The 16752-nt window shown below is 35.6% G+C and overlaps 1 protein-coding gene across 1 annotated transcript in view; it reads left to right on the top strand.

Annotated features, from left to right (window-relative positions):
- Positions 1 to 16752, top strand: part of DPYD (dihydropyrimidine dehydrogenase) — an 817352-nt gene that overhangs the window by 414264 nt on the left and 386336 nt on the right. The window contains exon 13 of the mRNA XM_059043609.2: positions 11956 to 12171. Within this exon, the coding sequence (XP_058899592.1) occupies positions 11956 to 12171 (216 nt within the window). The remainder of the gene's footprint in view (positions 1 to 11955; positions 12172 to 16752) is intronic.

Raw genomic sequence — 16752 nt, 5'->3', positions numbered from 1 at the left:
TGACTGAATTATAGAATACCTGTATTTACATAGGAACTTGGTTGCCTAGAACAGTTATTTACCATTCCTACTGGATGGCTCTTTTGAGAACCTTTGCTAAATTCAGTAGTCTTACAGAGGTACGAGTTGAGTGTTACTCTACATTAAAATAATAGAATATTGTACTTTTTTAATATCTGGAATACAGTTAATGATTATTTCATCTAAACTGGTTATCATCTTATGGGAACTGATGTAAAAAAGAGGCTAAGTACCCATAGACAGTAGTCTGATGCATTCAACAAATATTTTAAGCATCTTTCTGCTAAGTCTTATGCTTGTTGCTGAAAGTAAATTAGATGGGAGACACATACATGTAAGCAACCAAGTACAGAGTATGATAAGGGGACAAGTGAGCTTGTGGATAGCTGGGGAAGTTTCCTGGTGGAGATGACAGCAAGATTGACTCTTGCAGGATTAGTTGGAATTTTCAGAGCAGAAAAGCCAAGCAGGAAGTAACATTTTAGGAAAAATAAAAAGTCATAATGCATAGATGCATTAATGATATTGTTTTGTTTGAGAAATTATAAGTGGTTTAATAAACTGAAGCATAAGATGTTGTGAGGGAATGGTAGTAGATGAGATTAGAAAGGGTGAAAGATGTGATTAGAAAGTGTAGGGAAAGGGAAGAGCCCAGATCACAACTGGGATTATATAGTGCTGCAGAGATTATGCTGTATTCTGCAGGTAGTGAAGCTCCTTGAAGGATTTTGTAGATGGAAATGAAATGAGAACATTTAAGTGTAACTCATATGAATTTGGGAACTCTCATGATCTATGCATGTCATCGAGTTATTTTTTTTTAGATTGAATTGTAAGTAACTAAAATCTTTTCTCAGTCTCCCCTAAAAAATTCTGAGGGGGAAAAAGCAAATTTTTACAAAAGTCATCTTTAGACATCTCTCTCATTCTCAGTATCTCATGTGGCTGACAATGGCTTTTATAAAAGAAGTGTTACTTTTTATTTTTACTCTCTAAAAATCGCTGAATATTTAGTTTTTCCTTAATCTCTATTTTTACCCTTGCCCTCCATCCTGATCTCAGTTCTTTATCACTTCAGCCTCTTTTGATTCTGTAGTTTTCTTTTGGTTTCTATTAAGTGCATTTTGAACAACCAGAGAGATTGTGGTGATGTCCAGATTATAAGTTGATTCCTGAATTAGAGAGAGGAAAAGGGGGAAAATTTTAAAAATTCAAGTTCCTGTATTTAACCCTTTTAACTACTTTAGCAGACTCCTTAGTTTCAGAAAATAGAAGGTAAATGAGATAGCCAACAAAGGACAATGAGAATGTCAAAAAGCATTGTGTATTAAAAATAATTATAAAGATATAAATAATGAGTGTTGCCTTATGGGAAAGTGATTTTATTTATCTTTGTCTCTACAAGGGGCAGATTTGCCTTTAAGAGTAAGTATTTTATATATAATATGATATAATGTAATCTAAACATATATTTTGCAAATATTTCAAACTCTAATGGAGATACTAATTTGAATAGGTTATAGTCACTGCCCTCAAGGAGCTTATGTTCTGTTTGAAGAGAAAATCAACATGTACTGCAGAGTATGATGACTACTGAGGTACAGCCATATTTTAAATGATAAAATATCAAAGAAAAGAGTCAGCTACTTTAGACAACTATATGAAGTCTCTTAAGGAAATAACCCAGGAAGCATATTCTTGCATGAATGAGTTGAGTTTGGAAGGATGATTAGGAGCTTGATGGGTGAAGAAAGTGTTAGGTAATATTTCAGGCTAGTCGGAATACCTAAGATAATGCATGGAGACAAGTGGCAGTGTGATGAATGATCTGTGGTTTTAATTTTGTGTTCAGTTGATTTGTTGGTAGTTTTATTTACATTTTTCTGTATGTAAGCTCCAGAGACCTTGTCTGTTTTGTTCATCACTAATTTTTTCACTTATTACAGGATAATCACTCTTCTATGTCAATACATTCTTTTTTTCTGTGTCATTCCTGACGCCAGTGTAACATTCTTTGTACAGTAGTATCATTGGGGAGCTAGTCCTCATTATTCAACATCTAGGTTGTTTCTTACCTTCATTGCTTACTAACACTGTCAGATGACTGGAAAAATAATACAGTCTGAAATTGAAAATCTGAATAACATATTCTTTAGAAGGGAATGTATGATGAGGTACATTTTGAAGGAGTTGAGTTTGAATTAACGACAAAGCATCCACATCCAAAGGTCTTGAAGTCTCTTGGAAATCTGAATTTGAATGTTGCAATTTGGATTTGGGAGGAATTAGCCTTGTGGTGAGAGCTGAAATCTGAGATGCTTAAGTTCCCTGAGCAAGTGTGCAGAGGGGAACAAGCTTTTAAATTTCAGAAAATGAAGCGTACATTAAGGCTTGAGTATAGTGTGAGGTTGACCAGACTGGTTTGCTGTAGCACCACACTGTGGTAAAAAGGCACAAAGACAAAACAAAAAAATAGCCCTGTATGTACAATATGAAAAAAGACTGCCTATTACAACTAAAGATTTTAGGTTATGTCATATCTGCATATACATCAGTAGTAGTTTTGTCAATGAAATAAAATATACATTTTTATAAGAAGGTATACTTCTCATTTGACATTTGTGTGTGTATTGATTTTTTTGTTATTTGTTTTGTTGTTTGCTTTTCGTTTTTGTTTTGAAGCTTAAGGAAAATCTTGCAGAGTTTGGCCACATCATTCCCTTTTTAAATATTAAGGCAGCAACCTTCTTAAGAATTCCAAAGCAATACTTTATGTATTTAAAACTACGTAAATTAAGAAATGTAAGTTGAACTACACATATATATCTATGTCCCTGGGCTATTGTCTAATGCTATATAGCTATAATTATTGACAAACTAAAATTCATCTGTGAGATTGAAGAGATTAGTTATTTCAGTACAAAACCATGAAAAAAGGAGAAAACGTAGTGTCATTCACCTCATCTAATAAAGAACATGGAACCATAAGTATTTCTGCTATCATCATCAGATCAAAGATTGCCCATAGTTTCTAAGGTTCCTCAAACATGGAAGGTGCTTCTAAAATTTCCCTGGTGTTAACCAAATTGTGGTGTCAGGAAATTCTTCCATAGTCTAACCTTGAAGTTCCTTGATTCAATTTAATTATGATTATTCAGAGCTAAGAAAATCTCACCGAAGGTGTTTATTTCCTCACCCATCCCTGTACATACTCACGCAGACACAGACAGACACGCACCTCAAATTAACCTGACTTAGATTATCCCTCACTTCCTTATATTATACATTATAACTTTTGTCTTTGCTAATAATCCTTTTAATAGTATTGCCATCCATGTGAGAACAGAAGACATTATGCTCACAATAGGAGTACACAATATTCAGAAGTGTGCCTTGAAACCCAGAACATTGTTGGCAGAAGATGCCTGCCAAAGCTGAATGCTAGATGCCATCAGGTACCTCTTTGCAGGCACCAGAGACACACTAGTCTTTCAGTTGACAAGTTTGATGCTTTTTTACATATTACGTGAACTTAACTTTGCATTATAAATGGTGGAGGTTTAGAAATAATTTTTATGCAGGTCATGGCAATCTTTATCTACATAAGACACACTCCTGTAAAATTAAAGTTCTGCTCAAACAACTTGTGAGTGATGATTCACAAGAGAAAAGAGTTCTGACGTTAGAATTAACTAGACCTGTCCATTCAGTAACCACTTTGGCTGGGAAAATTCATCCTCTTTATATTTGCCAGTATTATTTGTCTTTCAGAGATAAACAGAGAGAAAGGGAGAGAGGAAGGGAGACAGACAGAGACTTTTTTTTTTAACATTTTTATTGCAGTCTAATTGCTTTACAATGGTGTGTTAGTTTCTGCTTCATAACGAAGTGAATCAGTTATACATATACATATATCCCCATATCTCTTCCCTCTTGTGTCTCCCTCCCTCCCACACTCCCTATCCCACCCTTCTAGCTGGTTAAAGCACTGAGCTGATCTCCCTGTGCTATGCAACTGTTTCCCACTAGCTATCTATTTTACATTTGGTAGTGTGTATATGTCCATATATACACTATCACTGTGTCACTTTGTCCCAGCTTACCTTTCTCCATCCCCGTGTCCTCAAGTCCATCCTCTAGTAGGTCTGCGTTGTTATTCCCATCTTACCCCTAGGTTCTTCGTGACCATTTTTTTTAGATTCCATATACATTTGTTAGCATATGGTATTTTATTTTTCTCTTTCTTGACTTATTTCACTCTGTATGACAGACTCTAGGTCCATAAACCTCACTACAAATAACTCAATTCCGTTTCTTTTTATGGCTGAGTAATAATCCATTGTATATACGTGCCACATCTTCTTTATCCATTCATCTGTTGATAGACACTTAGGTTGCTTCCAAGTCCTGGCTATTCTAAATAGAGCTGCAATGAACATTGTGGTACATGACTCTTTTTGAATTACGGTTTTCTCAGGGTATTTGCCCCGTAGTGGGATTGCTGGGTCATATGGTAGTTCTATTTTTAGTTTTCTAAGGAAACTCCATACTGTTCTCCATAGTGGCTGTATCAATTTACATTCCCACCAACAGTGTATGAGGGTTCCCTTTTCTCCACACCCTCTCCAGCATTTATTGTTTGTAGATTTTTTCATGATGGCCATTCTGACCGGTGTGAGACGATATCTCATTGTAGTTTTGATTTGCATTTCTATAATGATTAATGAAGTTGAGCATTCTTTCATGTATTTGTTGGCAATGTGTATATCTTCGTTGAAGAAATGTCTGTTTAGGTCTTCTGCCCATTTTCGGATTGGGTTGTTTGTTTTTTTGATATTGAGCTGCATGAGCTGCTTGTAAATTTTGGAGATTAATCTGTTGTCAGTTGCTTCAATTGCAAATATTTTCTCCCATTCTGAGGGTTGTCTTTTCATCTTGTTTATGGTTTCCTTTGCTCTGCAAAAGCTTTTAAGTTTCATTAGGTCCCATTTGTTTATTTTTGTTTTTATTTCCATTTCTCTAGGAGGTGGGTCAAAAAGGATCTTGTTGTGATTTATGTCACAGATTGTTCTGCCTATGTTTTCCTCTAAGAGTTTGATAGTGTCTGGCCTTACATTTAGGTTTTTAATCCATTTTGAGTTTATTTTTGTTTATGGTGTTAGGGAGTCTTCTAATTTCATTCTTTTTACATGTAGCTGTCCACATTTCCCAGCACCGCTTATTGAAGAGGCTGTCTTTTATCCATTGTATATCCATGCCTCCTTTATCAAAGATAAGGTGACCATATGTGCATGGGTTTATCCCTGAGCTTTCTATCCTGTTCCCTTGATCTATGTTTCTGTTTTTGTGCCAGTACCATACTGTCTTGATTACTCTAGCTTTGTAGTTTAGTCTGAAGTCAGGGAGCCTGATTCCTCCAGCTCCATTTTTCTTTCTCAAGATTGCTTTTTCTATTCAGGGTCTTTTGTGTTTCCATACAAATTGTGAAATTTTTTGTGCTAGTTCTGTGAAAAATGTCAGTGGTTGTTTGATATGGATTGCATTGAATCTGTAGATTGCTTTGGGTAGTACAGTCATTTTCACAATGTTGATTTTTCCAATCCAAGAACATGGTCTATCTCTCCATCTATTTGTATCATCTGTAATTTCTTTCATCAGTGTCTTATAATTTTCTGCATGTGGGTCTTTTGTCTCCTTAGGGAGGTTTATTCCTAGGTATTTTATTCTTTTTGCTGCAGTGGTAAATGGTAGTGTTTCCTTAATTTCTCTTTCAGATTTTTCATCATTAGTGTAGAGGAATGCAAGAGATTTCTGTTCATTAATTTTGTATCCTGCTACTTTACCAAATTCACTGATTACCTCTAGTAGTTTTCTGGTAGCGTCTTTAGGGTTCTGTATGTATAGTATCATGTCATCTGCAAACAGTGACAGCTTTATTTTCTTTTCCAATTTGGATTCATTTTATTTCTTTTTCTTCTCTGATTGCTGTGGCTAAAACTTCCACAACTATGTTGAATAAGAGTGGTGAGAGTGGGCAACCTTGTCCTGTTCCTGATGTTAGTGGAAATGGTTTCAGTTTTTCACCATTGAGGACGATGTTGGCTGTGGGTTTGTCTTATGTGGCCTTTATTATATTGATGTATGTTCCCTCTCTGCCTACTTTCTGGAGGGTATTTGTCATAAATAGGCATTGAATTTTGTCAAAAGCTTTCTCTGCATCTATTGAGATGATCATATGTTTTTTCTCCTTCAGTTTGTTAATATGGTATATCACAGAGATTGATTTAGGTGTACTGAAGAATCCTTGCATTCCTGGGATGAACCCCACTTGATCATGGTGTATGGCCCTTATAATGTGCTGCTGGATTCTGTTTGCTAGTATTTTGTTGAGGATTTTTGCATCTATGTTCATCAGTGATATTAGTCTGTCATTTTGTTTTTTTGTGACATCTTTTTCTGGTTTTGCTATCAGGATGATGGTGGCCTCATAGAATGAGTTTGGGAGTGTTCCTCCCTCTGCTATATTTTGGAAGAGTTTGAGAAGGATAGGTGTTAGCTCTTCTCTAAATGTTTGATAGAATTTGCCTGTGAAGACATCTGTTCCTGGGCTTTTGTTTGTTGGAAGATTTTTAATCACAGTTTCAATTTCAGTGTTTGTGATTGGTCAGTTTGTATTTTCTATTTCTTCCTGGTTCAGTCTCAGAAGGTTGTACTTTTCTAAAAATTTGTCCATTCCTTCCAGGTTCTCCATTTTATTGGCATATACTTGCTTGTAGTAATCTCTCATGGTCCTTTGTATTTCTGCAGTGTCAGTTGTTACTTCTCCTTTTTAATTTCTAATTCTGTTGATTTGAGTCTTCTCGCTTTTTTTTCTTGATGTGTCTGGCTAATGGTTTATCAACTTTGTTTATTTTCTCAAAAAACCATCTTTTAGTTTTATTGATCTTTGCTATTGTTTCCTTCATTTCTTTTTCATTTATTTCTAATCTGATCTTGATGATTTCTTTCCTTCTGCTAACTTTGGGGGTTTTTTTGTTCTTCTTTCTCTAATTGCTTTAGGTGTAAGGGTAGGTTGTTTATTTGAGATGTTTCTTGTTCCTTGAGGTAGGATTGTAGTGCTATAAACTTCCCTCTTAGAACTGCTTTTGCTGCATCCCATAGGTTTTGAGTCGTCCTGTTTTCATTGTCACTTGTTTCAAGGTAGTTTTTGATTTCCTCCTTGATTTCTTCAGTGATTTCTTGGTTATTAAGTAGTGTATTGTTTAGCCTCCATGTGTTTGTATTTTTTCCTGTAATAGATATCTAGTATCATAGCATTGTGGTCAGAAAAGATACTTGATACAAGTTCAATTTTCTTAAATTTAACAAGGCTTGATTTGTGACCCAAGATATGATCTATCCTAGAGAGTGTTCCTTAAGCACTTGAGAAGAAAGTGTATTCTGTTGTTTTTGGATGGAATGTCCTATAAATATCAATTAAGTCCATCTTGTTTAATGTAGTATTTAAAGCCTGTGTTTCCTTATTTATTTTCATTTTGGATGATCTGTCCATTGGTGAAAGTGGGGGTGTTAAAGTCCCCTACTATGATTGTGTTACTGTCGATTTCCCCTGTCATGGCTGTTAGTATTTGCCTTGTGTATTGAGGTGCTCCTATGTTGGTGCATAAATATTTACAATTGTTATATCTTCTTCTTGGATTGATCCCTTGATCATTATGTAGTATCCTTCTTTGTCTCTTGTAATAGTCTTTGTTTTAAAGTCTATTTAAAACAAATAGACTTTATATCAGTCTAATTCAGTCTATTTTGTCTGATATGAGAATTGCTACTCCAGCTTTCTTTTTATTTCCAATTGCATTGAATATCTTTTTCCATCCCCTCACTTTCAGTCTGTGTGTGTCCCTAGGTCTGAAGTGGGTCTCTTATAGACAACATATATATAGCTCTGGTTTTTGTATCCATTCAGCCAGTCTATGTATTTTGGTTGGAGCACTTAATCCATTTACATTTAAGGTAATTATTGATATGTATGTTCTTGTTACCATTTTCTTCCTGTTTTGGGTTTGTTATTGTAGGTCTTTTCCTTCTCTTGTGTTTCCTGCCTGGAGAAGTTCCTTTAGCATTTGTTGTAAAGCAGGCTTGGTTGTGCTGAATTCTCTTGGCTTTTGCTTGTCTGTAAATTTTTTAATTTCTCTGTCAAATCTGAATAAGATCCTTGCTGGATAGAGTAATCTGGTTGTAGATTTTTCCCTTTCATCACTTTAAATATGTCCTTCTACTCCCTTCTGGCTTGCAGAGTTTCTGCTGAAACATCAGCTGTTAACCTTATGGGGATTCCCTTGTATGTTATTTGTTGTTTTTCTCTTTCTGCTTTTAATATTTTTTTTTGTATTCAATTTTTGATAGTTTGATTAATATGTTTCTTGGCATACTTCTCCTTGGATTTATCCTGTATGGGTCTCTCTGTCCTTCCTGGACTTGATTAACTATTTCCTTTCCCATATTAGGGAATTTTTTGACTATAATCTCTTCAAATATTTTCTCAGCCCCTTTCTTTTTCTCTTCTTCTTCTGGGACCCCTATAATTCGACTGTTGGTGCATTTAATATTGTCCCAAGTTCTCTGATACTGTCCTCAATTCTTTTCATTTTTTTTTCTTTATTCTGCTCTGCAGTAGTTATTTCCACTATTTTATCTTCTAGATAACTTATCCGTTTTTCTACCTCAGTTATTCTGCTATTGATCCCTTCTGGAGAATTTTTAATTTCATTTACTGTGTTGTTCATGATTGTTTCTTTGCTCTTTAGTTCTTCTAGGTCCTTGTTATCATTTCTTGTTTTTTCTCTGTTCTATTTCCAAGATTTTGGATCATCTTTCCTATCATTTTTCTGAATTCTTTTTCAGGTACACTGCCTATTTCCTGTCCATTTGTTAGGTCTGGTGGGTTTTTACCTTGCTCCTTCATCTGCTGTGTGTTTCTTTGTCTTCTTGTTTTGCTTAACTTACTGTGTTTGAGGTCTCCTTTTTGCAGGCTGCAGGTTTGTAGTTCCCATTGTTTTTGGTGTCTGCCCCCAGTGGCTATGGTTGGTTCATTAGGTTGTGTAGGCTTCCTGGTGGAGGGGACTAATGCCTGTGTCGTGGTCGATGAGGCTGTATCTTGTCTTTCTGGTGGGTAGGTCCACATCTGGTGGTGTGTTTGGGTGTGTCTGTGGTCTTATTATGATTTTAGGCAGCCTCTCTGCTAATGAGTGGGGTTATGTTCCTGTCTTGCTAGTTGTTTAGCATAGGGTGTCCAGCACTGTAGCTTGCTGGTTGTTGAGCGGAACTGAGTCTTGGCTTTGAGATGGAGATCTCTGGGATATTTTCGCCATTCGATATTACATGGAGGTGGGACCTCTCTGGTGGACCAATGTCCTGAACTTGGCTCTCCCACCTCAGAGGCACAGCCCTGATGCCTGGCTGGAGCACCAAGAGCCTACCATCCACATGGCTCAGAATAAAAGGGAGAAAGCAAAAGATTTTTTTTTTTAAGTTATTATAATAAAAAACAAAAAAATAATTTAAAAAAATTATTTTAAAGTAATTTTTTTAAAAAAGAAAGAAAGAAAGAAGAGAACAACGAAACCAAAAAACAAATTCACCAATGATAACAAGTGCTGAAAATTATTCAAAAAAAAAAAAAAAAAAAACGGACAGACAGAACCCTAGGACAAATGGTAAAAGCAAAGCTAGAGACAAAATCACACAGTAACATATGCATACACCCTCACAAAAAGAGAAAAAGGGGAAAAAAAGAAAAAAAATATATATATATCTCGTTGCTCCCAAAGTCCACCTCCTCAATTTGGGATGATTCATTGTCTATTCAGGTATTCCAGAGATGCAGTGTACATCAAGTTGATTGTGGAGATTTAATCTGCTGCTCCTGAGGCTGCTGGGAGAGATGTCCCTTTCTCTTCATTGTTCCCACAGCTTCTGGGCTTCAGCTTTGGATTCACACACACACACACACACACACACACACACACACACACACACCCCGCGTGTAGGTCGCCAGAGGGCATCTGTTCTTCGCTCAGACAGGATGGGGTTAAAGGATCCGCTGATTCTGGTGCTCTGGCTCATTCACGTCATGGGGAGGGAGGGGTGCAGATGCGGGGCGAGCCTGTGGCGGCAGAGACCAGCATGACGTTGCAGCAGCCTGAGGTGCACTGTGCGTTCTCCCGGGGAAGTTGTCCCTGGATCACGGGACCCCGGCAGTGGCGGGCTGCACAGTCTACCGGGAGGACAGGTGTGGATAGTGACCTGTGGTTGCACACAGGCTTCTTGATGGCGGCAGCAGCAGCCTTAGCGTCTCATGCCCGTCTCTGGGGTTCGCACTGATAGCCATGGATCGTGCCAGTCTCTGGAGCTCCTTTAAGCAGCGATCTTAATACCCTCTCCTAGCGCACCAGGAAACAAAGAGGCAAGAAAAAGTCTCTTGCCTCTTCGGCAGGTCCAGACTTTTTCCCAGACTTCCTCCCGGCTAGCTGTGGTGCACTAGCCCCCTTCAGGCTGTGTTCAGGAAGCCAGTCCTCTCCCGGCTTCAGACCGAAGCCCGAGCCTCAGCTCCCAGCCCCCGCCCGCCCCGGCGGGTGAGCCGACAAGCCTCTCGGGCTGGTGAGTGCAGGTCGGCACCGATCCTCTGTGAGGGAATCTCTCCGCTTTGCCCTCCACACCCCTGTTGCCGTGCTCTCCTCCGCTGCTCCGAAGCTTCCGCCGTCCACCTCCCGCAGTCTCAGCCCGCGAAGGGGCTTCTAGTGTGTGGAAACCTTTCCTCCTTCACGGTTCCCTCCCACTGGTGCAGGTCCCGTCCTTATTCTTTTGTCTGTGTTTTTTCTTTTTTCTTTTGCCCTACCCAGGTACGTGGGGAGTTACTTGCCTTTTGGGAGATCTGAGGTCTTCTACCAGCGTTCAGTAGGTGTTCTGTAGGAGTTGTTCCACATATAGATGTATTTCTGATGTATTTGTGGGGAGGAAGGTGATCTCCATGTCTTACTCTTCCACCATCTTGAACCTCCTCCGAGACAGAGACATTTTACAAACAAAAGACCTGATGAAATATCCAATAACCTCTGCAATCAGAGAGACATTTAGCAAGCACCTACTATGTTTCAGTGGGCCATGCACTTTGTAAAGGGTTTTCTGATTAAATCTCTCCAGTAATGCAAAGTTGCTTTTTACTATGTTCATTTAACAAAGGTAATTTTACAGTTTTAAGAGATTACAGTTGAAATTTCTATACTAACTGTTTGGTACCTGTTTAGTTTCTGAAGAAATTTCCCTCATGCACATGAATACATTACCCACTTTCCAAATTAGATATCTCCCTGTGGCTTTTGATCTCCTGCATTTTCCAGTATCCCTCGGAGGTAGAAATTAGGCAACCAGCATTCGTGCTGCTGTACTGAAAACGGTAAAGGAGAAAAGGAAAGGATTTGTTAGATGGCTTTCCTAAAATCTCATAAATAGAGTGAGGTTACTGGAAATTGAATTTAGGACTCCTGACTTGCTGTTGACCGTATCTCTGAGCACTAAAGACATTTCCACAAATTAAGTAGAAAAAGGTTGGGCTAATGGGACCAAGGAGATAAATTCTGAAATTATTCCCTTTTGTGTTTGAATCTCAGAATGTTTTAAGTGTAGTTTTATTGTTTATTCAATTGATATTATTTCCATTAGTACTCTCTAAACTACCTTTTAAATTAGAAAAAGATGATATTATATGAATTTGGTTCTCTGCTAACTGACTTTTTTGCTAATTTTCATCATTCCAAACAGACCGATGTAATCTATATTAATTTAAATGCTGTGTTGAAGTGATTTTTGTAAAAGATTATATGGAAAAATCAGATGTGATACAAGCATAATTATTGGCTCTTTGTTTTTTTGCAGTCACAATATGGAGCTTCAGTTTCTACCACACCTGAACTACCCCTCTTTTATACTCCTATTGATCTGGTGGACATTAGTGTGGAAATGGCTGGATTGAAGTTTACAAATCCTTTTGGTCTTGCCAGTGCAACTCCAACTACCAGTTCATCAATGATTCGTAGAGCTTTTGAAGCTGGATGGGGCTTTGCTCTCACCAAAACTTTCTCTCTTGATAAGGTAAGAAATTATTTTTGAAGTCATGTTTAAATATCTGTCATGTATTTTAATTAGGGAATAAATATTATAATGGAAAGATTTTTCTGACCTATAAATAACCGTTATTAAACTACTGGATAAAACCTATTATTACAAATGAGTCTTTAATTTCCTTCCATTCCTTCTGTCCTATGGAGGGATAATGGCATACAGTTTTCATTGTGTTTTATCTAAGAAGCTTCAAAAATATAAATACTACACAGTGTCTGTTTCATTTAATAATCACAAACTCACTTATTCTTATGTTGGCATTATTAATTGTTTTGTGATTTCTGGATGTATGTGAATGAGGACATGTGCCTCAACTCAAAGTTAGAGAGACAATGAATTTTATTTGCACATAATCCTGGAATCCAAGTCGTGTCAAAAAAAAAATCATTTATTGTAACTTACTGGTGCTGGGAATAAGATTCTTCTTGAATTTTTAAATACAGAAACCTTTCCCCAAATACAATACCTGAGTTTAATTTGATATTATGACTTTGTACTCACAACGCAAGTGGACACACTTAGTAGAAAATAAACTACATATTAAAGTTCATATTGATTCTTTAAAGTACAGAAAGCATATAAGTGAATGTTTTCAAAGTGGAACAACTTATGCAGTAGAGGTTTGCATCCTTATACGGTTTTGGATTAGAAAAAAGCAGCAAAATTTAACATTTTTAGGCCCTTTATTGATAAAATTTTAAATGCTACACCTATTGATATATTTAGTACTTACCAGTAGTTAGTAATAATTAATGTATAAGAATATGTGAATCTACTGACTGAGAAAAGGGTATCATTATTTAAATCAGCCTTATCCTTAGGCAAAGAAAATAATACACAACAAATATGCCCCATTAAGCACATTCTCTTCTTTCACCTCTTACTAGGATCAATAGCTGGCATTATTATGGCTAAAACATCACAGCTGTTTTATTCTGACAGCTTTACAAGATGCTGTGTGTAAGTGTGATCAAGAATATCTAGAGAATCCTCAAAAGTTAGAAAACTAGTGCATGAAAAAAGAAGTTAAATATTTTTATGTTTAAATAGCTAAAGGGAGGTTTTTTCATAAATTGGCTGAATACTTAGAAATACTTTGGTTAAACAAAGTGTAAGAATAAACAACATATTGGATTTAGCTTTAGAATATCAGTAATCAATTGTTTACAACCTTGTAGAATATTGACATTACATTTGTTTTTATTTCAATTCTTCCTTTAAGAATTACTTGGAAGCTATAATCAAATGTTTAATCCGTTGAGAAAAACTGAGTCTCTGATATCACTTAATGACTACTTTAGTTATGCTATTTAAAAATTTTTATATGTAAACAGAAATAGATGGCTAATCAGGTATAAGGGAAGAATTGTAGGGGAAAAAAGTGTTTGCTTGGAACTTCCTGTTTGCTTACAAAATTGAATTCTGATTAATCAGAGACATCTGTCTTTACTCTGTTGGTGACATGCATTGATTTGTGAAGCTGTCTCTTTCAATAACCTAAGAGCAGTTGCCTTTATTAGGATCACCAGCAGAAATAAATGTGGGAGCTAACTTCCTTCTGAACCTCCAATTTGAATTTGATCTACCAATTCAGGAGTCTGTGATACTGGTTCAAAAGAGGAGTTATGGACAAATGCAAATTAAAGTTGGCACATAAAATATAATGACAGGGGGTTTTAGGAAGCTCCACTTTACTTACTTTGATGGTGCGTACAACAAAATATTTCTGCAAAAACTATTTTAAATGTATTTGTGCGGATTGTAATGACATAAATAACAGTGCCACCTTGGGCTTATATGATTCTATTTTCAAAAATGATTTTTTCCCGTACTTGATTTTGCAAAGTAGTCATTTTGCTTAATAGAGATCTACTTCTTTTTGTTTTGTGTTCTTATATTGTCTCTAATTAGTGATTAAATTTTTGTGAATTTATTATTGTCTTATGAGTTTTGTGCTTTCTTACTGGTGAAATATTGTAGTATAAAACTCAGTATTATAAACACATGTTTTTACAGCCTCTTACTAAAGACATCTATTAAAGTATTATATGTACTATACATTTGTGTGGCATTATAGCATACCAATTTAGATTAGCCTTATTACAGTTTAGTATGCTATTTCAAGAGTCTACTTAAAATGTATTAAAATTCAGAGTCTTGACATTTCAAATTTGGATGCTCTTAATATGACAAAGGTTATTCTATGGAGTTTTGTTATCATATGAAATATTAATATTTCACAATACAGTTTTGATGAAGTACAATTTGCCGAGCTTGCATATGATAAAGAAATTAAATGCTTGCCAAGGGAGTTCAGTAAAAATTAGAGCCCTGACTGAACATCTGCTGGAAATTTTATTATCCTGTCCTACTGACAGTGTGGCTCCCTCATTGTTTTTCTAGATTGACAGTTGAATATTACACTGATTTCTGCAGCAGATATGTTTAGGTGAACTTTGTTTCCCTTTTTTAATTTTTTTGGGCAGTTTGGAACATGCTTTGATTTTCATCCTATATATATTTTTTATGCTCTTGACATTTGTAGATGCCAGATTGAGGTCTAATATGCTGTAGCAACGAAAGACCATTGACTTACAGTGAAATGCCAGTTGTTATCTCAGTAAACAGAAATATTATTATTCTTTACTGTGCAGTCTGTATAAAAGCTGTATGTGCTTTCTTTAGGGAGGCAAATGATAAGATTTTTAATGTCAAATATAAAAAGATCTATGTTTGCTTTTGTGTTAAATAACATCAAAGGTGGCTTTTATTAACTATATTTTTCCTTCCCAAATCAGACTTTCCTAGAGTGTCCCAAAATACCTAGCTTGCCTTTCTTGAGATTCTGTTTATGTGTTATAAAGACAACATTTGAAATATCATGATAAAAATACTTAAAATATAATTATAAATTTTAATATAAATATGTATTGAGTTCAAGTTTAAAAAGGTAGGGGAGAAATCAATCTGTCAAGCTTAATTAAAGCTAAAGTGTCCTGACAAACCAGAGTAATGCTCTGTTTAACTGGGAATATTAGAAATTGTTTAGATTTCACATAAAATAACCTCCTGACCTGTGTTTGCATTATACTGGTAAGAAATAGATAAAACACTTTGTTTTTGCTGATTATATCGTAAATTTTTTCTCATAGGTAGCCACATATTATATACTGCAAATATGGAATATCTAACTGCAGGGTGCATATATCTTCACTACACAGATAAACTCAGAAGTGTTTCTAACTATCATAAATCAAATTCAAACCTAAGCAGAAGTTCACTTCACTTATAAGCTATATATAACGATTACAGTATACTTGTAATTTATTTTTAGTAAGAAAATGTCTTGAATGCATATATTTTGTTTTAATAAGTATCAAATAACTAGGTATGTAGGTATACAAATAATGAGTCTCTCTCCACATAAAATACTGAAAACTGAAATCTGAGAAATATTTAAGATTCTTCATTATTTCTTTGGCATCAAAGTATTGATTCTAACTGTTTCCATAAAATACAATCTTATACCACATAGCACGATGCTTAGTGTATAGGAAGAGTTTGATAAATGTTTCATAGATATTCTTTGGATAAATGAATTAGTAAATGAATACATAGATTTCTTGGCAACAGCATATTGAGTTTATTTTTCTTCCAGCCATATGAACAGACAGTTAACACATAAAAAATGGATTGTTCTGAGTATTGATCTCAATCAAGGGAGAAAAGGCCAATTTAAAATTTTCATATCCCAGGTTGCTTTTATAGTACATGTATACATGTCTAAAAATGAAAATGTCAGTGGAATTTCTAAATGCATGGATTGTATAGTAAGATTTAGGTTGTTGACTAAACCTTTAAAATGCAAAGAATTTTTGAGAAAACGGAATAAGTATTGTACAGTATTAGGACGGGAAATAAAAATTATCTGGCCAAATTATGTGCCAGTAGCCCTGACAGAAGAAATGTAGCCTGTTCTTGAATGCCTTTAGTGACAGAACATGCTAGATCGTTAAGGCACTGCAGCCTGTTATAGCTATAGAAATATCTGTTTTAGAAATGTATTCCTTTTATTGTCCCCAAATCGGCCTTCTCATAAGTTGCATCCATATTTTTAGTTCTGCCCTCAGAGACATCATGACATAAATTAGTCTAACTTATTAACATAAATTAATTGTTGATTTTAAAATATGGTGTTCTTTTTTTTTCCTTCCAAGTAAATAAATACCGTAGAGGAAGGCTAACAAGTATGGCGAGGCAGTGCCATTTAGGGAAAAGAAATTTGACCTGGGCAACAACAGTCTCTGTCCAAAGTTGCTTCTATATTACTATCTTGAACGTATTGTTTGAAATTGCAGGTCATTGTTATGATTATTATTTTTATACACATTACTAACTACCATTTATCAATTACTTAGAATGTATAGATATTGCCAAATACTTTTCATAAGTTATTCATTGAATCTTCACAATATCCCTATAAGATAGATAGTACAATTTTTTTACATGAAATACAGCCGACCCTTGAACAACACGGGTGTTAGGACCACT

This window comes from Kogia breviceps, chromosome 1, assembly GCF_026419965.1.
Source record: "Kogia breviceps isolate mKogBre1 chromosome 1, mKogBre1 haplotype 1, whole genome shotgun sequence".
Taxonomy (NCBI): domain Eukaryota; kingdom Metazoa; phylum Chordata; class Mammalia; order Artiodactyla; family Physeteridae; genus Kogia; species Kogia breviceps.
This window is presented reverse-complemented; position numbering and strand designations above follow the sequence as displayed.